This window comes from Dermochelys coriacea, chromosome 4 (genome assembly GCF_009764565.3).
Source record: "Dermochelys coriacea isolate rDerCor1 chromosome 4, rDerCor1.pri.v4, whole genome shotgun sequence".
NCBI lineage: Eukaryota > Metazoa > Chordata > Testudines > Dermochelyidae > Dermochelys > Dermochelys coriacea.
The window spans coordinates 13448935-13470339 of NC_050071.1; the positions used below are offsets into that span (position 1 = coordinate 13448935).

Consider the following 21405-nt stretch of genomic DNA (forward strand, 5'->3'; position numbering starts at 1 on the left):
TCACTGCACAGGGAAGTTAAAACAAATGACTGAATGATGAAGTAGTCCATCACAGCCAGTGTGGGCCCTTCTGGGATTTCCTTTATTAGATTTCACAGGATGCAACCATTGCAAATGGCTCTTCATTCCTCACAGAAGCAAGTTAATGAGCCTCCCTACTCTGATTACAACTACCATTTGGTTTGGAGGACAGCAAATGGATAATAATATTTCCTGGAAAAAAAATGTTAACATGGAAGCACGTATTGTTTTCAATAATGCTCTGGAATAATTTCATGAGGTTATTAAGCTTTTCTACCTCCAACTTCTTGGCTCTCACTATCAGAACAAAGGATGTCTAATTTTACCTCTACTGAGAAACAATCAGACGTGTATTTAAAAAAAAAATAAAAGCAGGATCAGACTGGTGACTGAAGTACTGAAATGTACAGCACCCAGTAATGCTGAGACAGCAAAAACAGTTATTGCTAAAAATAATCCACCCTATTTTTTCCAATATATTCTTTAAAAAAATCCCATAATATAAACAAATTAAACATACTTAAACATTTCTTAGCATTTCCATTCTAATGCTCCAGTGAAATAGATTTCAGACATGCACACTGCACCATTGCTAATAAGTAATGTTACCTGAACATCAGACACAGGTAAATCTCTTTGAGCCCAGTTCATGACAATTACTGACAAGTTGCCATATACCCATGATTATTTAACTTGAATATGGGCCATTTTGATCCTGTGTATTTCTAATGTTAGTAATACAAGTTTATAAACTTTAGATCTGTGGAATTTTGACAGATTTATCTTCCCATATCAGTTTTATCTTGTGCCTTAATAGTTTGTTGTTCTTTGCTCATGTGAGTACTTTATGTCTCCTCTTATGACATTTCATATGATATAAATATCCTCAAACTTTCTCAGCAATGTGTAAATATTACTTGCATCATACAATGCATGCACATTAAAAAAATTTATATGTCCACATAAAAATAGGTATTTGCACACTAATGTTTTAAAAGTTACCAGGACATTTCAAACTCAGTATTTACAGTCAATGTAAACTAAATCTGAAAATTGATATTAAAACACTTGTATGTTGTCAGGTGCTAATATGTAATGGTATTAAGTGGTAATTGTGTATTCTCAATAATGTATATTAATGAAGCCCCTCCGCTAGTGAGGCAGAATTGAAAAAGAACATTGTGATTTAACTGCAATTCCATCTGTATGCAGCCTGTAACTCTTTTCATTATAACTTTATTATGCTTCATTGGTAATTTAAGTACATTTTACTATATACTTTTAATACTAATTACTTTCTGGTTTCTGTCTGGAATACACAAAAAATGCAGCACATGTATCTAAGGTTCTACACTTTAAGTGACATTGCCGTATATTGAATAGAGAAATAGTATGTGACTGCATAATTAAAGACTGTATTGTTATGCATATGAATAGACCCTTAACTGTCATATATTCAATTCTGAGAGTTAATGGCCCTGATCCTGCCCATGTTTATGCATATGCTTTATTTTAAACATATGAGCAACCTCATCCACATACTTGAAGTAAGTATCTTCACATTTACAGGATCAGGGCTTACATTTTCTAACACAAAAAGGGACATGGTTACTTTAAAAAAAAAAAAAAAATCACTTCTGCCTGACAAATCTGCACTCCTTGTAATAACAAGGAACACCTACAATGACTATTATTGAAAGATTTTGTCCAATTTATTCACTTTTCATATAGGACAGCACTTTTGTTGTTGTTTTTTTTTTTTAATAATGCCAGGATTTCACCCTTTGCATCTTATCAGTTTCACTGTCCTCCTTTTATTTGTAGGGTTCTTTGAGATAACAACAAGAGAGAGAAAAGTATTTTTAAGAGGAAGAAAATGTACTTATAAAACCAGAAAAAAGTACCAGGGTATTCAAGGATGAGTGTAGTACTTTCTTTCTTCCTCCCGCCCCGCCCAGATTTCAAGTTAATAGTGTCCTTTTAGTGTTACATTAGTATGTGTTTATGAATATTCATAGATTAAAGATTATTCTTATAGATTAGATACTACAACAAATCCAAGATCCCAATTTGATTAAGCATAAGGGGTGATCCGTTAGCTCAGTTCTGACAGTCTTGGTAAAAAATATATAAATCCACTGCAAGTTACATTATGGAAAGCAACGGAGAAGGTTCCCTTTTGGGATGGTGTCATTATTTTAAAGGTGAAAACACTTTTCTGATTTATGTTGCATGCTGGGGGAGGCTCTCTTACCGGGTAGGAACGGGGACTTCAGTCAAAGCACCCAGCATAACTGCCTGCTGCAGCCGGACGAAGGCAATGAACGGGTTTTCCAAGAAGTCTACCTCACCAACCAACACATTGGAGGCCTCAGCATCACGGGGCAATTTCTTCATAAATTTATTCTTCAGCTGCGGCAGAGAGAGGGAAAGGGAAAATAATGGGTTCTCTCATTAGGCAGATTAATATGAATACATAATCAAACTAATCCAATTTTAGCCCCTCTCCTGTAACACTTACACGATCTTAGAACATCCACCTGAACATATCACCAACACTTCTTTGCAGCCAATATCTAGTATAGCCATGTTATTTTATCTACTGAGTATAGACAAGCACAGTGTTCTTTGTATGACCCACCCCGACCCACTCACAACTGTCAAGCAGAGGTAAGACAGGGAAAAAATACCCACAGTGGTAGTATGTTTCCCCCACAAGCTAAAAGAAGTCAGATAGTTCTCCCCACTAAAACAGTTAGCAATGCTACTATTAGGGTGGAGAGCCAAGATTCTTCTGGATGAATGGGGACAGGTCATGCCTCTTTGAGCTATAATTTCTCTGTACTTCTAGTTTCAGGAAGACAGCACTGCATCAGGTCACCTTCATTTTTCATTGCAACCGTAAAGGTTAGAAACTTTTAACAAATGAAACCCTACATTCTGCAGGATCTGATGGCACCAACAGGGAATATGGCCCATTTCTGCCTCTTTGTAGAACCAGTCAGTATTTGCATAGTATATATTCTTCTGTCCTTGGCACAGTGGGAAAGCGTTAATGGAAGGATGGAGCACTCTATTAGCCTACCTAGGACTTTTAGGAGCAGAGCTGTGATGCTAATAACCCAGATTTCCCCAATCCCATCTTTCCAGAGCCATCCCATTCACTGACCCACTGGGAGCTGTGGCAGCTACTGCAGGAGTTTTTTGTAACTGTTCTGCTGGCCCCAGCCCCTAGGGTGGAATGCGGAAGCAACCAGGAGGCTAGCTGGCAATTGCCCTCCACTCTCCGCAATGCCCTCTGTGGTCTCAGTGCAGGGCAAAGAATAGCAAAGAGGCAGCCAGGATGGGAGCAGTTGTTAGAAGCAGCCAGTGCAACACAGCTGCAGCATCCACCCATAGGCTTATCCTATGGAGGGGTGGGAAAGAGATGTGGCCTATTTCCCCCATGACTTTAAGGGACCAAGGAGAACAAAGGCACATTCAACTCTGGGGAGGGAAGGGGTGAAGGGACCAGACACATCATTAACTCTGGGGAGGGAGCAGAGGTAAAAACTGGGGGGGAGAAAGCAATGAGTGAGAATTTGAGAGAGGAGAGAAGCAGGAGGACTGGGGTGGAGGAAGGCAGAGCAGGAGAAAGAAGGGGAAGGATTCATGTGTTCCCATGGAATACAGAGGAGGAAAAGTCCCTTTCTATTGTTGAAGGAACGAGAGAAGGGGAGATGTCTCATGCAGCTGTTCAAACACCTGCCAGTCTCCCCCAGACACAATAGAAAGGGGGAGCAAGCCCCTTGCCCTTCCTCTAATGAAGACCCAGTTTACCGGTTCTCGAGTACGGGTTGGCTAGTGATGCTGGAGGATCAAAGGTCAACTGCGCGTGTTGCCTCCTTATTTTTGGATAAGCATCCAAACTTCTAGATCTTAATCCATATCCCAAACCTTTGGAGGATCTGCAACCAGTCCTATTAAATCACATTCTAGTAGTGACTCCTCGCTCTTCTACAGCAAGTCTCAGCAGTAGATCTTAAAAGGGCTTTACAAAGGAAGTCAGTATCAGTATCCCCATTTTGCACCCTAGAATCCACACAAAGCCCTCTGAGAAGCCGAGATGAAAGGATTGGCAGAGACATTCACAATACTCCCATCTCCCCCACAACTGTTGTACTATCCTGTTGTGGACCCTGTAATGCAAAACTCTTGCAGCTCTGCTACTGGGAACGTACGAACAAACCAACCACACACACACACACACACACACACACACACACACACACACATTTATTTACCCACCCACCCACTCTCCAGTGGAGCTGCAGGAGTTTTATAATTTTATAAATATATAATTTGGAAAACAGTCTAGAAATTATCATATGCTGAGTAGTTTTCCTGAGGGTTCTGTTTTTTCAAGTGATTATTCCACTGGTGTGCTGCAGGAGTTATTTCCTTTCTTCTGTGTAATTACAATTTTTTTTTTTTTAAAGGCGCACAGTGATGCTTACAGTTAGGGCTGCCTAATCATCTCCCCGATGGAATCTTCTTCAGTTGTTTTTAAAACTTTCTCAACCATTTGCCTTTTGGTCTGAGATTTGCGACGATTGGTCTCAGCCCAAGCGAGATCATTTTTCCCCCAGAGAGGCGCAGGTTGAGCAAAAGCTACTCTTCATAATTGGCAGGGATGTATCTGCCCAAGATTGCTGGCATGCCCTTGGAAGCCCAATGAAAATCTGTTTGCATTTGAGTGAATAAAAAGTTCTGGAAACGTACACTTTTTCCCCACCCCGCTTTCACATGTTAAGGGATTCACTCACTAACAATCTCCCAGCATTCTGTTGGCATAACACATGCCAGAGTGAGTCCAACAAGCAGAATTTCTCATTTAATGTGCAGGTGAGTATGAAATATCTGTGAGGGTCTGCGCAGAATTACAGATGATATGCAAAGGTGTGTATGTCAACGCAAGGATGGAAATTTAGGGGACAAGACCAGCTAATCCATTAAATTTAGGGGACAAGAAGAGCCATGCATACCCTCAATGAATTCATGTACGTTACAAAACAAAAACTCAGCTTGTATTTAAGTGTATGTGATAAAGTGATCCCAGATATTTAAAAAAAAAAAAAAAAATCAAACTGTACATAACTATTATATCTAAAAGGCAGCAGATGTTAGGCAAGGATTGTTGTTCTTCCCCCATCCTTACCCTAAGAATAGACACATTTCCCTTATTCCTGCCACATTATTTAAACATGAAAATAAACGCAGCCCAACCCGAACAGATGTCATTGCAGGTAGTAGTTTAGCTATGCAACTAAAGTATCCTCTGGCGCTTCCATAACCAAGCAGACATCCATTATTTCTTAATCAAGCCATCACATTAAAGTTTTATCCCACCAGAACAACCGCCAACTTGATGGACTCCATTCCCCCCTTCCTCTGGCTCAGAATACCTTCCTCTCGGAACCAAACTTCGCATGGGAGTTTCAAGCTAAATAAATACACTGTTAATGTGGAATATGTACTTAGAGAAACCATAAACACCACTCTGCCATATCCTCAACTCTTGTGAGTCAGTGGCGCTCCACTGACTTCAGTGGAGAAATTCATTTTAATGGAGCTATGACAATTTACACCAGTTGAGGATCTGGCCTCATTGCCTCCCAAAAGCCCCCGAGTACCTGTGAACAACATGTTTTAATATTTATAAACAGGAAAACATTAAATGCACGGGAAAAACATGAGGCTTATGCTAATTCCCCTAACCAAATCTCTGCTCATTTTAAATTTAGGCTGCTAAATAATTCCCTGCTTGCTAAAACAATGCTGGAAGAATCAACACATACACAGGAGTCAGGACACGCTCTGCTGAGGTCATCAAGGAATTCTCTCACTGAGTTCTAGCCAGGGTTGGATTTCCAATTAGGTGCAGTAGGCACGTGCCTAGGGGCGCCTAAAAGTCAAAAGTGGGTTAAAAGTTTCATTTTTTACGGAAAACATGAAGGTCATCTGTAGGCAGGGGGGCCCTGAAGATGCTGTGCCGAGGGGCGCGTAAGGTGCAATTCTGGCCCTGGTTCTGGCTAGTCTGTAAATTCCAGAAGGTTTTACACTTCCAGGAAGGGCTGGGGAGAGGTAGTGAGCAGGGTCCACTGGTGCACGGAAGCACAGCATTTCCTGTAGGCTGGCCCTGAGGAGAATCCAACAGGGACAGACCTGCTGCTGGGGGGAGGAGCAGGCTCGGAAACTTAATGCCTCTGATCAAGCAGCATGAAGGAATACCTGCTTCCCAGATCTTTCTCCAGGCAACATGCTTCCTTCTCCTTAGCACACAGGACATCAAACCTGTAAGAGACATCAAACCCCATCTCTCTCACAGTGATTCCATTCTCCCCACGGAGGAGTTGTGAGGAAATCATAGCGGCTCAGGAATCAGGACCTGCGACTTGCTCCCTGTGGGGCTGTGCAACAGGGATTTAGCAAAGCCACCTTTCACAGCGCAGATTTGAAACTAGTTTGTGCACTAATTTCTGGGGAGTATCAAGTTGGAGGTTATAGGTACAGCAAACGTTGAAAGGCTTGTTAGTATTTGTAGCCAATGTTTTCTCAACTTCTGGGGTAAGGTGCATTGCCGTGCCACACTTTACAGTGATGTAGCACATCAGCAATGAAGGAATCTGAAATGGTCTAGTTATTACTTAGTCCTGCCTTGAGTGCAGGGACTGGACTCGATGACCTACTGAGGTCCCTTCCAGTCCTACACTTTTACGATTCTGACTCTAATGTTGCCAACCGTACCTGGTGTGTGGATGAAAGTATTAAGATGTATATCTTTCCATCAATATCAAGTGTGCAGAAAGACCATCTATGGTGAGACACAACATGCTCACAGATATTCCCCCAGCAGATGTTTGCTCCCTAGGGATGGGGGTGCCTTTTTAAATGATACTGAAGGCATGAACAGCAAACTGGATCAAAATAAATGGACCACTACTCTCTGAAACACAACTATGCAATTGGCACATGCAACTCCCTAAGTCACTGTGTGATCATACTGCTGTAATCTTCATCCTTCCTTGTTCCATGTCTCCCTTTTCTTTATCACCCTCACTTGTGGTGTCAGGGCTAAAATTTAGGCTATTCAAAAAACAGCAAAATAAAACTTTTCTAATAAAGTCAGTTAAACTGAAAGCAATGTAGCTACCTACTCTACTACGTCATTTATAAAACCCAGGCATTTTAATAGCAAGAGAATGAATTGTTAAGGACACCATCCATCTTGTACTATCCACATAACAAACAGAGGTGTTATTCCCATCACCGAGGAAAATGCATAAGCACAATACAAGGAGCCGGATTCTCCACTGCCCAGCCCCTTGTGTAGTCATGTACCACAGTGTAAAGTGGGTATAAAATGCTATCAAGTAAGACTTTACACCCATTTTGCACTCACTTTACCCAGGGGTACATGACTTTGCCAAGTGCTGGGCAATGCAGAATCAATCCCAAGAACCTGAACTCTGACCCATGTAGGGGCCAGGTGGTGATTATGCTGTGCATCATTAAGACAATGTCCTTTATACTGAAGGGATCTCACACCCGAATACAAGATGCCAAGGGACAACAAACAGTGACTCTCAAATTATACCAGGAACATGGAAGCGCTGAGAGAGGAAGAACCTGAAGCAATCACATATGGCACATGCCTCCTGGCTATATTCTGACTCAATGTAGTTTTCTAGTGAAGACAAGCCCTAAAATTTAGCCTATAGAACTAACCCTGCCCCAGGGTCAGATTGTGCTCATGCGCACGTGTCTACGCGCACGTGTGTACACGTATTAGAGAGAGAAAGAATACTTATACATTCTTCATATTTTCTCCTATTTCCAATGCCAAATAAAATTGGTTTCATTTACAATAATGGTCACTGCTGAGTGTTACATAAGGGAATAATCACTTTGGGGCAGCCCCAGAGGTGGAAACCCTGTTTTCTGATCTGATCAGATCAGAAAGAGGGAGAAAAATTCTGGTCTTTGCATTCAATCTAAGGTTAGGTAACCAAAAGGCCTGTCCTCAAAGGTCCTTTTAAGAATACTGGCTGCAGTCAACATAAGCACAGATAAAGCCTAAAAGACAGGAGCAGTGCTAGATGAGGTGACATAGGGTTAAGATACCAATAAGGAAAGAAGCGTTGAGATTTCAGTCACAATCTTAGCAGTGCCTCTAGAAACTCAACAAAGGATCTGTTGTGCTATTGCTCACAAATGCCAAAAACACACAAGAGCCTAATGGGGGTTTAGATGTTTTATTTATATGTTTCCAGTAATTGTTCTTTAAACAAGACAGGACTGTATCTAGGGTCTTATACTGTGCTCATCACCGTTGTATTTGAGTGCCAGAGGGACTTTCCTAACCAGCTTCTCCCTGATCAGCCAACTGCCAGAGTTATTCTCATTTATGTGTCTTCCCTGAAAGTACAGCTATAGCTTCAGACTAAAAATAGTTCCTTAGAGCCTGAAGGTTATTCTTCTAATCTCTCCACCTACATCCCATAATTGCACCACTCAGGGTATGAGCATACCCACTGCACAATAAAACATGCATTGCCTAGGCAACAAAATGTAAGTTTGTAGGCTAAATAATGTAGTCAATGTAATCAATTACTTTTGACTTCTCAGGTGGGAAAACACTGCAGTAGAAGTCTAATTAAAGAAAAGCATCTCTTGGCTGCTTTCCTGTATCTTCCTGGCGGTAGAAATCTACGAGAACAGGCTTTGGTTTAGCACTGGACTGCACTTCTGCTGCATTTATTAAATTAGCCCAAGAGGGACTCCTGCATGGCAGGCCTGTACCTGAGCCATTAGTCCTGCGCATCACAATTCCCCAGTGACAGCAGCAGGAAATCTCCTGGAGCAGCACATCCAATTTCCCGTGACTGCTGCCATCATGGTTCCACTAGGGGCTGTGCTGGTTTTTGGCAGGGGCGAGGCAAATAAAAGAACAATGGGGGTGTGGGAAAGCAGTGGGAAGTGCAGAGATCAGCACACGCTGGTAGCGTGGCCTACTATGCAGCCTCCCAAATCAGCTGGACAACAAGCCGTTCTGACACGCTTTTCCAAAATGCTCAGTCTTAGTCTAATTTTGATTTTTACCATCGACTTCAATGACAGTCAAGATAGACCAATGCAGAGTCCTTTTGACAATCTAGCCCTTTATATTTACTGCTACCCCTGGGAGTTTTGAGGTTACTATGAAATAATAACAGGACTTTTTCTTTTTTTAAAATTATTAAAGAAAGAGGGAGATTTTAGGCACCGCATGGTAGCTCACTGAATTTGTAGGCAAAAGAAACTCAGAAATATACCTGTCCCAGTAAGTCTGGGGAGGTTCTGGCAGATTGGTTAGGGAATGGAGGCAAGGGAGGAGATCCTGCTTGAAAAACAAGCAATCAACACCATGAAACCATGATATGAATCCCTAATTAGCACTATGTCGTCCTTTTCGAGAGCTGTTCCAGAAAATAGAAAGATTGAAAAAAAAGCTGATTTAAGCATTTTGCTCAGCAGTAAGAACCTGAGGGTGAAATCCTAGTCCCGCTGACTTCAAGATTTCACTCTCAGGGTATGTCTACACTGCAGTTAAACTCCCGCTACTGCCCTGTGTCAGACGATTTGGGCTAACAGGGCTCAGGCTGTAAAACTGCAAGGTAAATATTCAGGCTCAGGCTGGAGCCCAGGCTCTGGGATCCTCACCCTTCACAATGTCCCAGAGCTCAGGCTCCAGACAGTCTGAATGTGCACACTGCAATTTTACAGCCCCGCAGCCCAACCCCCTTGAGTCCTGGTCAGCTGATCTGGGCCAGCCCCAGGTGTTTAACGGCAGTGTAGACATTCCCTCGGCTAGACTCTGAGGGTAAGAATCAATGATTCCATCGGGGATGGCTGGAAAATGGAATTATTGTTTGTCGAGAGCACTGGGACTGAAAATAAGAGATTGGCTGGGACTGTGCTTCAGCAAAACAGCACACATTAAGCTTTGCTAAACAGGTTACGCCAGTGGTTCTCAACCAGGGTTACACAGAGGTCTTCCAGGAGGTACATAAACTCATCTCGGTATTTGCCTAGTTTGACAAAAAGCCGCAACAAACTAAAATTTCATACAAACAAAAAGGAGAAAGTCAGCAATGTTTCAGTAATAGTGTGCTGAGATACTTTTGTATTTTTATGTCTGATATTGGAAGCAAGTAGTTTTTAAATGAGGTGAAACTTGGGGGTACAAAAGACAAATCAGACTCCTAAAGGGGGTACAGTAGTTTGGAAAGATTGAGAGCCACTAGGTTAAACATGTGATGATTTAGTTGTTGGTCCTGCTTTGAGCAGGGGGTTGGACTAGATGACCTCCTGAGGCCTCTTCCAAACCTAACCTTCTATAAGTCTATGTGACTAAGTGTTTTGCTGAATAGAGAAACTGAAACGCATGTGTACATGCTTTGACAAGTCAGAGCCTTGGTGAGGAAGCTCAAGGCCTGATGTTTGGGAGGATTTGTCATTTTGGTGGATCAGGCCCATTTATCCTTAACCTACTCTTTAAAATGAAAGCACCGTGAGTGAAGAGATATCATTAACATATTTTCTGTTCCAGCTAAGCATTGCAGCAGCGTGCAAAGCTTTTCTTAATTCATTTGTAGCAAGTTCAATGATGGACGACTGCAAATCGGTGCTTACGATCCATTTTGAACCACTCCCCCCAAGCAGCTTCTAAAAAGATCCAAGTCCTCAGCAGAAACCACATAAAAAAATAAAATCATCACAAATGTAACCACTCCTGCTACTTTTTCTACGCGCTGCTAAATCGAATACGTTCTTCTAATCTGACCATTGATGTCATTAGACATCAAACATTTAACACTGAACTTCTAAAGGGGCACTGTCAACTAAAAAAAAAAAAAAAATCACACTTCCACTGGACATATTTTTAACCAACTGTAGTTACAAGCTTCCCCTCCAATTACAGGAAGTGAAAGAGATTAATGAACAAACATTATTTCTATTAGGTCAGTTTGTTTACTATGTGCATCTGATAGCACGATGTATCTCGTCGGCTTGACTGTTTTGGTGATGACCAGCTATATTTCCTACCTCTTGTACTAGCACAAAGCTATCGCGGTCGTGCACTACTGAGCGAAACTCACATGCACACTCCTCCTCAGAGTCTGAATGTGGTTGTCAGCAACACAACAGCAGAGACGCTGCCTTCCAGTGAAGCAGGATAACCTTCTTGTGGTTAAATCACTGGTCTAGAAATTAGAAGACCTGGATTCAATTCCCTGTTCCATTACACATTTCCTGTGTGACCTTGGGCATGTAACTTAATTTTTATGTGCTTCAGATCCCCCTCAGTAAAATACAAATAGCACCACTGCCTCTCTCCTACCTTTTGGCTGTCTTTTCTATTTAGACTTTAAGTCCTAGGGAGGAAATGTACAGTGCCTAGCACATGGGGTCCCAAACTCAATTCCCATATCTCCCACTCTGGCACTAATACAGACAATAAATAACCACCACCACAGTGAGGTTTCCAAGTTTCGGGTCAGCACAGTAAGTTTATTTCCCAGAGCCCTGCATGGAGCCATGAAGCAAGTGGAGTCAGTCACCAGTTTCCTTCACTCTCAGTGAGGGGACCCAATTCCTCCCCATTCCAGCCACATGCACCAGACTGGAGAGTGGGCCAGATGAGCACTTAGCTTCCCAGCTCCTGCGTGGTGCTATGGAGCACTGGGCTCCTGGGGGGAAGGGGCAGCAAGATGGTAGGTCTTCATTCCCTGGCATTTGTCTGCAGGTCCTGGGAGAGTATTGGGAAACTGAGGCCTTACCTCAGTGCTGCTGCTACTGACAGCGCCAGCTGGCAGGAGCGTGTGCAGGGGGAAGCTATGGCAGTTGGACGCAGGGCGGCCCCAAGCACATTTGGAGATTCTGGTCTCACATCTGCCTTCTCATCCTGTACTGACAACTTAACTGGTTTGAAATCTAGCATTGTCTGTCTGTCTAAAGTACTTATATGGACCCACTGCTGTAGTGGCACAGGTGGTGGCTTGAGCCAGCCACCCGAGAACAGACCCGGTAGTCAGGCAGACGAAGTCAGGAGGCTAGTCTGTGCCACCACCTGTACTGCAGCATCCACACTGCTATTTTTAGCACACTAGCTTGAGCAGAGCTAACGAGCATCTGTCTACCCAGGCTAGGAGGCATGCTTCCAGGTGCAGTGTAGACCTACCCTAAGTCAGTGTTTCTCAACAACCTGCCCGTGGACCGGCGTCAGTCCCCGGTTTCGAAGAGGTTGTGAAACACGGCCGTAAGTGACTTAGAAGCACAAGTCCCCTGGATTCCCCTGCTCCCCAAAAATCACTCATCACTTTTCAAAATCTTGGCCTACATTCTTTGGGTAGGAACAGTCTCTTCCTAGGTGTTTGTGTAGCACCCTACGCAAAGGGGTCCTGACTCTGACTGAGGCCTTTGGTGCTACTGCAAAAAACAAAGCAAAAACACTGAATGCAGAAGAGGGGAAGGGACTGCCCAAGATACACTGCTCTTCTTCTGTGGTGCCCAGCACATATAGGCAGTATTTCACAGGCTAATCCAGAAAACGACTCTGGGAAAGCAGGAATTTCAATAAGTCAGTCACTAACTACGGCGTTTAAAAAAACCTATACAGCTGAACTAAAACTTTTAGTGGAGAACCCCTCAAGCTGAACGGAGAAGCCCTTTAACTAATCACATGATGTTTCAGCTGTTGAGAAGCAGCCTGTAAATAATACTTAGAATTAATCTTAAGAAGAGCCTGTTTTTGCGTATGCGTGTGTGTGTGTGTATTAATATTTGATCACTTCTGGCCTAATGAGAAGCTGCCAAATAAAAGCCTCTGTGACATGAGCTGAAGTCAAGGTAAACCACACCACCAGTTGCAGAACAACTGCCAGCAGCTCTCTCAGAACTTGAAGGCTACAGACCTGCAAAAGCTTAAACTGCTTGTTCCTTTGATACTGTGTGCTGCATAGATGCCAGATGGCGTCAACAGAATACCTACAATGCATGCATTTGCATAGGATAACTTTATAGGAACTGTGACTGATGCTTCTTGTTATTTCTACTTGACTTTGGCTACCAGGCAAATAGCGAGAGCAACACTTACTGATGATCTGAGAATAACTGAGGGTATTAATGCTATATCAGCAGGGCACAAGTAGCATTCTCACAAAAATATGCACACACACATTGTACCTGTACTGCACACATTCGGACACATATCACTCCCTGTATTTCTGTGCCAATGGGTTTTTTTGCAGTTACACCCTGCTTTGAAAATCTGGCCCCAAACAGAAGCATGAAAGAAAAAAAATTTCTGTAAACCTAAGTTCTTGTCACTTGTTTGATCTGACCTAAAAGGAAAAGATTGCACATGCTGTCCTATCCTTAACTGTATACACAGGTCAGCTCTCTGCATGAAAAACAATTACCCCAAGACCCAGCTGCTTTACTGAGGAGAGACAAAGAACAATTATTCAAGACTGATACCATTACACAGGTACATGGAAACATTAATATCTTGGGCCAGATTTATAACAAAAGCATCAATAAAACAAGATCAGAGCTACATGCTATTTGTAACTCATCTGCTGCAGTAAACTTCATGACATGCCTTCTTCCTGTCACCTTTGAAATGCAGGTTATAGCTCCCCATCCCATTGAGCTAAAATCTTTCAGTTACCATCACCATTGGAAAGACATGATCAAAGTAAACACCACTGGGTTTAACCATCAAGAATGTTACTTATGGGGGGGGGGGGGTGGGAGGAGGATTGTATAGTTAGAGTGAAGGAACAAAAGCCCAAGAATGTAACCTTGTGGAAGGCATGCTCCGGAAAAGCAAAACTACCAAGGCCAGCTCATTATGCAGAGAGCAAAATTCTACCTTATAGAACACTTTACACTGACTATTTCTCAGAAACGTGTACTTTCTCCATCAAGGTCCTGCTGCTTCACTTTGGAGGAAGGACAGTTAAGGAAAGGGCAGCTCATGCAAGCTTTACTTTGGGTCAGATCAGAACTCAGCTCACTGATATAACTACTTGCCCAAAGTAATGTTTTTTGTAAAAACCCAAGCACTGAAAGCTATTTATAGTGATCATAGATGGACAGAAGCTCCACTTAAAGGACAGCAAACAAATTGTACTCCAGCTTAAAGAAAGTGTTCTGGAAAAAAAGTTACTTCCCTATGGGCCTGACCCAAGGCCCACTGAAGTCAGCAGTCTTTCCATTGACTTCAATCGACTTTGGTTTAGGGCCTCTAAGAGGACTCTGCTGTCCAGTGTCAGTGCTTAGTTCCTCACCAACACCATCATGCCAGTTCCTTGAACTCCATTCTGCTTTCACGCTGGTTTTACCATGCTGTAACTCCATTTACTTACACGGAGTTATTGGCAATTCACACTCTGCATGAGCAAAATCAGGCCCTTTATCTTTCTTGGCCTGACCCAACTCCCATTAAAGTCAACTGAAAGACTCCTATTGACTTTAATGGGCTATGGCTTGGGATCTGCGAGAGGAAGATATTACTGGAGTCTCCACCCTCACAGCTGATGAGATGTGGCCAACAGTTGTCTTGTCCAAGCCTCCCTGGAGGAAAGGGCATCAATTAGACACCCTAATATTGACTCAAATTCGCACTGACCCCCTGTAAATGTCACAGCAGTTAAATCTCTGGCTCTCCTGGCAGACCAGCAGGGAATCTTTCTTCCTGTGCAAGTACTTGTAAGTGCTGTTTTACCAAGGAGAGCAACATCAGTATGGTATGATCGCCCAACTCTAGATGAAACAGCTCCCCCAGCTAGAGGGAATTCTTTTGGAGCTGGTCTCTGAATTAAGCACCATTTACTGCTGGCACTTAGAAACACATCAGCAATGTAAACAATTCAATACGATGGGATATTCTAACAGGGTGGCTTGCTCTTTGGGGGGGGGGGGAGAGCCTAGGGCTAGCTAACCCTGATTATGGAGGTGCCATAGCTGGGTTGAATCAGGCAGTTCCACTATAAAAACAGCATGAAGCTGCAGTGAAAGGGGGCTGCTTTGGGACTGCAGAGACAGCTAAGAGTGAGCAGTCCACCACCATGAGCAACTTAGTTATACAGACATAAGTTGGTGGTATAGACCAAACTTTAGTAAGGGGCCCTGAAGAGGGGGAGGAATTGTTAGCAGGGTGCCACAGAGTGACCTCTAGCCACAAGATGTCTGACCCTGTTACAGATGTGGATAGCGCTTTGAAATCACCCCAGCACATGAAGCACCATCAGTTCAGTTAGTCATACAAGACTTTTAACACAAAGTGTGAAATGATACAGTTACAATTTGATTAGAAGGAGGCCAAAACAAACATCCTGAAGATGCATTTCCCCATGAATCTCAATAATAGTAACATTCTAATCAGTTCTCTGTATGGCTAATGGAAGGTTAAATGTTTTGTGGGTGCAAGAAGAAAGGACCTGGCTTCCTTCCACTTCCAAAGTGAACAAATTATGCTATATTGAAACTCTCATTTCTGACAATGGTAGGAGGACAGTGTATCTAAGTATCTAAATATCTCAGGCTACTTAAAGGGATGCTGTCAAGTTAAAAAGAATCATTGCTGAAAGAAACATCCTTGCCTATGTTACCAATAACACCTTTCTGCACATTTTAAAAATCTGATCAACTTTATGCCCTTTACTTTTTGTATTTCAGCTCAGGCAATCACAGCACAGTATATTTCACCTTTGCTTCTAGTCAATTTCACTTTCAGATTCTTGCGCACTAGCACAAGCAACCACTATTTTGCAACACAAGTGTACTTGTTTAAAGAAAGTTCTCACTGGAATTTTAAAAAAATCATTCTGGAATTCCTTTAATGCTACATGTTTTGCCTACCATATTCAAAACCCATTACACAGAAATTTTGGGGGTTTTATTTTTATTTTTTACTGCTGAGAAGTAGGAAAAAACTGAGCAAGTAAAAACTAGTCTGTTGGGCAATCTGTGTATTTATGCGTATAAACAAAATAAATGAAGTCTTGGCATTAACTAGCCTTCCTGGAAATGTCTGTTTCCCTTTTTTAAAAAGGCATCAGCTAAATGTACAGGAAGAGAAAGTCATTTTAATTTGAGACCCATGGAGTAAAACTAGGTCATCCATGCTGACAGATCTAGAAATTAGAAATCCCTGCTGGTGATTGGTAAGATTAGTCCATTCCATTTAAACAGTAAAAATCAGCCAAGAACCCTCACATAAATCAATCAATGGACTGAGTTCCAAACAGCAGGAAGTCCTCAGCCCATCCCTCCCAGGAAGAGAATGAGTGCTTCTCTGATCCGGCCAATTTCTTTTTAACTTTAGAATTAGCTTTGGCAGAGGCTTCTGTTGATATGGAAACATTGATTTGAGTAAGCTCTGCACATATCACACCAAATAAGAAGGGTTTTGTGCATCTCTTTGACTAAGCACTCCAGCTGACTACACTCATTCAAAGACTTTTTTCATCCTGAACACAAGTCTTGCCAGCTGGAGAACACACTAGTTCACTTTATTATCTATATATCAATACATATTCCATTATGTATACGTTTCTGCACATACTCAACGATGAAAGACTAACACACCCAACAGACCTCCAATAAGATATTTGTCCATCTTTTCTTCTATTTCAAATATAAACCACCAGAAAAAAGCCTTTAGGGGTTTCCAAGGTCATTTTAACAAAGCGTGAAGGATCAACAGATTTTGCACAGTACTGAGAATGCCAGCATTATTATGTGATAAAGAGCATCAAATTCCCAAGTTCCTGTGGAGTATTCACTATTTCTTCAAATAGAGGTAGCATTATGAGATTCAAGAGACTGAAAGAGGATAGATTCAAATTCACATGAAACATACAAGACATTGAGTTCGACTTCTGTTTGCAGACAAAGATCTGTCCTGTGAGCCAAACTGCCACTGAAAAAAAAATCCCCAGGATACACAAAACTATTAAATATAGGCAGTTGACGTACGAGCCAACTCCGTATCATGTCACTAACAATGTGAGTACGGTAGTGTTTGGTGAATCAAACAGCATAACCAGCTTGTGCCCCTCAAATTCTGTGAGAGTCGGCTGCACAAAGGGGAGGAAGGATCTGTTTATGAATGAGGCCTGAGACAGGGATTTAAGGGATCAGAGCTCTATACCGTAACCACTTGTATGACCTTAGGCAAGCCTCAACCTCTGTGCATCAGTTTCCTAACAGGGGGGTTGGGAGACCATTAATTATAGGTATATTACACTTTCTCCCTTCCAGCTAAGGATTGCCAAAGTTAGATTTTAAGGACATTGTCAGATGGAAACAGAGCCTAGATTTGGATCTTGTAAAAATAAGCTTTCATGTAAGTCCTATACTATTTCCTTGAATTAATCATACGTTAGCTCATTTGTAAACATTCTCCTGCATGTTGGCAACTCAAATATTGCAAGAACATGCCAGTGCATGAGAGCCTATAACAAAACAGAACAAAGTTGAGTAACTACAATGATAAAAACGACTAGTCTCTTTTCACTGAAAATCAGAGCTAGAGGGGAAGAGAATCTCAGTGAAATTCAGAGACATCAAGCTGGGAAGAGTAAAACACCAGTGATGACAGAAAGATGGCACAAATTATCTACTGCAATTAAAACCATAAGCAGAAAACAACAAGATGAGACTCAATGTGTGGCAGAGGTGCTTTTCACTTGGCATAGGCATCCATTTTTATTACTGTATAAATCCAAACATACAAGAATACCTCTGAAGACATATCGTCTGTAACTGGTATACACTTAATGGGAAGGATAAACCTGGACAGCAATAATACTGAGAAAAACCTCATGTGGTGGTGTTAAACAGAAAATCTGAATGAAGTTTGCTATGCCCATAGAGCAGTAAAACTAGGTCGCTCCAGTTTTGGGCTGCATACACAGAGGCATTAAAACATCCCAGAGAAGGGATCTAATAGCCCTCTCTTTACAACTCTGTTGCAACAGCACCTGGAATACTGTATTTATTTCTGGGCATCTTGTTACCAGAAGGATGTTGACAAGCTGGTGTCATTCAGAGAAGAGCAATAAAAAATGATCAAGTCGTTAAGGGGGATAAACGTACAAGGAAAGTTTAAAAAAGTGCTAAATATACAGTATGTATAACTTGATTCACAGATGACTAGCAGCCCAATCTTCTCCCATTTAAATAAATGGGGAAACACCTATTGCTTTCAATGGAAGCAGGACTACGCCATAAGAAAGCATAAGACAATTTAAAGGGTTTGAACACCAAGGAGGAAGAGGAATTATTTAGGGTGATGTGTGGGGGATAAAACTAGCAAAAATGAGGTAAAGTTCGGGTAGTTGGAAGGTTTTTCCTAACATTCACTGAAATCTCTTAGCATGCGGAGTACCCTCTCATCTAAAGTGGCAGAAGCTCCATCCCTTGGGACATTGCAAACTAGGCTGGGCAAAACACTAGAATATTTGCTGTGAAGAACAATCATGCATTGTTGGGCAGGAAGATGCACTGAATGGACTAAAGTTTTTTCCTTCTATGGTTGGCTAAATGCTGAGAAGTTTTTTCAAGTTATATCAGGTTTAGCAAACCAGGCATTATTTGTAATATATTTTTAAAATTATCCTTACATATATTATTAGCAGGCGTTCCCCCTTAACTACACCATGAACATGAAAGTATTTCCATGTCGTCCTTCTACTTGACTAGGTTATGGTCTGTTCACTGTGAGAAGGATTCCAGGGTACCCAAGAGTTCTCTTCTATGTAAGCAGTTAATGGTAACTATACCCTCCAAGGCTTGTCAGATTCTTCATCATGAGCATTTCCCAAAAGGGTGGAGTACAGGAAGGAAACAAAAACAATCTGATGCAGCAATAATAATCTCATTAATGGTTTTCCTTTCCAAAAGGATTCACCTGCATTTTCTAGAACAAACCCTGCAAGGATCTATCCAAGTTAATCTGCGAGGCTGGTATTTTTTGACAGCGCTAAAAATGTTAATTATGTCCCTTACACTGGTGTAATTGCAATATGGTGTTGACAAAGACAAGAAATATTCTCTCTCTCTTCATATCGTCTGAAGAATCCCCCATCACTATGCTCTGCTCTTGGGACACACAGAACATCAGTTCAGACTTTTATTTATAAATTGGAAAACAGAAAACAAAAACATTTGTCCAAAAGCACCAGGGCCTTTCCTTGTTGGGCTAACTGTAGATAATTGCTATGTTGCCCACAGCTGGTGTCTTCTAAAGTAAGATAAATGAAGGCAAATGATTTGTGTAAGTTCCTACATCAGGAGAGAAGCAATGGGTGTTCTGTCAACACCACCACGTGCTAAAAATGGAACACGCCTCCCCTTTAATTATTTTTTTTTATAGATTTGCCAGGGAAAAAAGTAAAACCGATAAATCATGCTTAAAAATAGCATTTTGTGTGATTCATTTAAAGTTCAGGTTAATAATCAGCACTAACAGGTTCTAGTGGAGAGGTGTGACTGACTCAGGACCATGCTCGCTTCTGAAAGAAGCTCATAATGCAGAATCAATTTGCAGTTACTTGTGCAATCTAAATTTAACAAGGTACAATAAGTCAGTTTGTAACTGCCAGGGGGACACTCTAACCCACTGGCAATGAACTCAGGCTTCCAGTGCCCTAATAAGTGCTAGTTTAAGACTAAATCAAGACTGGATGTCTTTCTAAAAGAAATATGCTCTAGTTCAGCCAGAAGTTATGGGCTGGATGCAGAAAACAATGGATGACGTTCTATGGCCTGTGTTACGCAGGAGGTCAGACTAGATCATCACAATGGTGCATTCTGGCCTTAAAAACTGTGAAAGCGAAGAGCACCCTGCCCCTGACGGGGGGAGATGTGAAGTAGTTATTTCCTTCTAGAAGGTTACAGATATTCCCACTCCTGTGGCTCAGCTATAATAGGAAGAAAAGAAAAATGAGAGAGGGAGGCAATAAGGCCCTTTCTACACTGCAAACACAACTATATGAGGCCCAACATGTCGCAAATTAGACTGTTTCACAATTTTAGCCTGGTTACGATCATGGTGACTTTGACACTCCCCTTGTAAAAAGCGAGAAATGCCAAATAATGGGACACCTTTTACCCGTGGCCGGATGCCAACATAACACCTTTCCACTGACAGGGACAGACTCTGCATGGTCACAAGGGACTTGCTTTGGCTGATAAGCCGCAACACAGTGTAGCCTAAAACCATAATCACAGCCTCAGCACCATCTGCAAATATACAGGTGTGAGATATGTACACAGTCTGTCTATAGGAGGTCGTGTGTGTCTGTGGGGGAAATGCAAGATCTAAATTCAAGTTGTTCTTTGTGTGCATTTAAGATCCGCAGTTCAGATTTTCTGTGAACTCACCATTTTGGCAACAGACCTTACTTATTATTCTTGTTACTGAGGCTTCAAAATAATCCATTTTCCATGAGTTACGTGCAGGAAAATGAGTGAAATGTATGATTTTAAACTTAAACTAGACACTCCTCTTTTCTCTATCTTAGAAACCCAGCACAGAGCTTTATCACTTGAGGCTTTCCACATCATTTTATTATCAGCTATATGTGCTTCTGATGACAATGTCATCCTATTCCAAGTATAAGAAAGAGACCTTGGATAAAGTATTATGCAAAGGAAATTTCTTAACCCCACCACTATTTATGGAGCAACCTGTTCTTTGATACAGGTCTAATCTGACTGCTTATCACATGGAGTCAATAACCTGCAGTCAATAAAGCATATTTTTGTATTGGAAGAGAGAGAGGGGGCAGATTTACACTAAACTAGTGACAAGATTGATTTTTTTTTTTAAAGTAAGTGGTGATAAATGCAGGCAATTTGTTTTCCAAAGATAAGATCACAGCATAAAGTGCAAAGATAGTCTATAATTATCTAAGGGGAAATTAACCATTTAGATCACAAACAACCATAAAAATAAAACAGGTATTTTGCAACTATCGAATACTTTTGAGGTTTACACATTTTGGCCTCAATTCAAAAAAGCACGTGAACATGTCCTTAACTTTAAGCATATGCGTAAGTTCTATTGACTTCAATAAGTGTCATTCCTGAACAGAGCCTTTGAAAGGTCTTTACATCTTCAGAGGCGGGCATATATGCCTTTTTTATGTCAGTGATGATTTACACCACGGATACTGGTATCAGAAGATGGAATCAAAAGTAACACTCAAACAAACCAAGCACACTTCATTACACAGTTACATAGCTAGTCTGTAAGATTACTAAATCACACTATGACATGACAAAAAT

At 41.6% G+C, this 21405-nt stretch overlaps 1 protein-coding gene across 11 annotated transcripts in view; it reads right to left on the minus strand.

Annotated features, from left to right (window-relative positions):
- Nucleotides 1-21405, minus strand: part of SLC4A4 (solute carrier family 4 member 4) — a 254617-nt gene that overhangs the window by 83520 nt on the left and 149692 nt on the right. For all 11 annotated transcript variants that reach the window (XM_038398376.2, XM_038398374.2, XM_043513068.1 and 8 more), the window contains one exon: nt 2276-2433. In XM_038398376.2, the coding sequence (XP_038254304.2) occupies nt 2276-2433 (158 nt within the window). The remainder of the gene's footprint in view (nt 1-2275; nt 2434-21405) is intronic.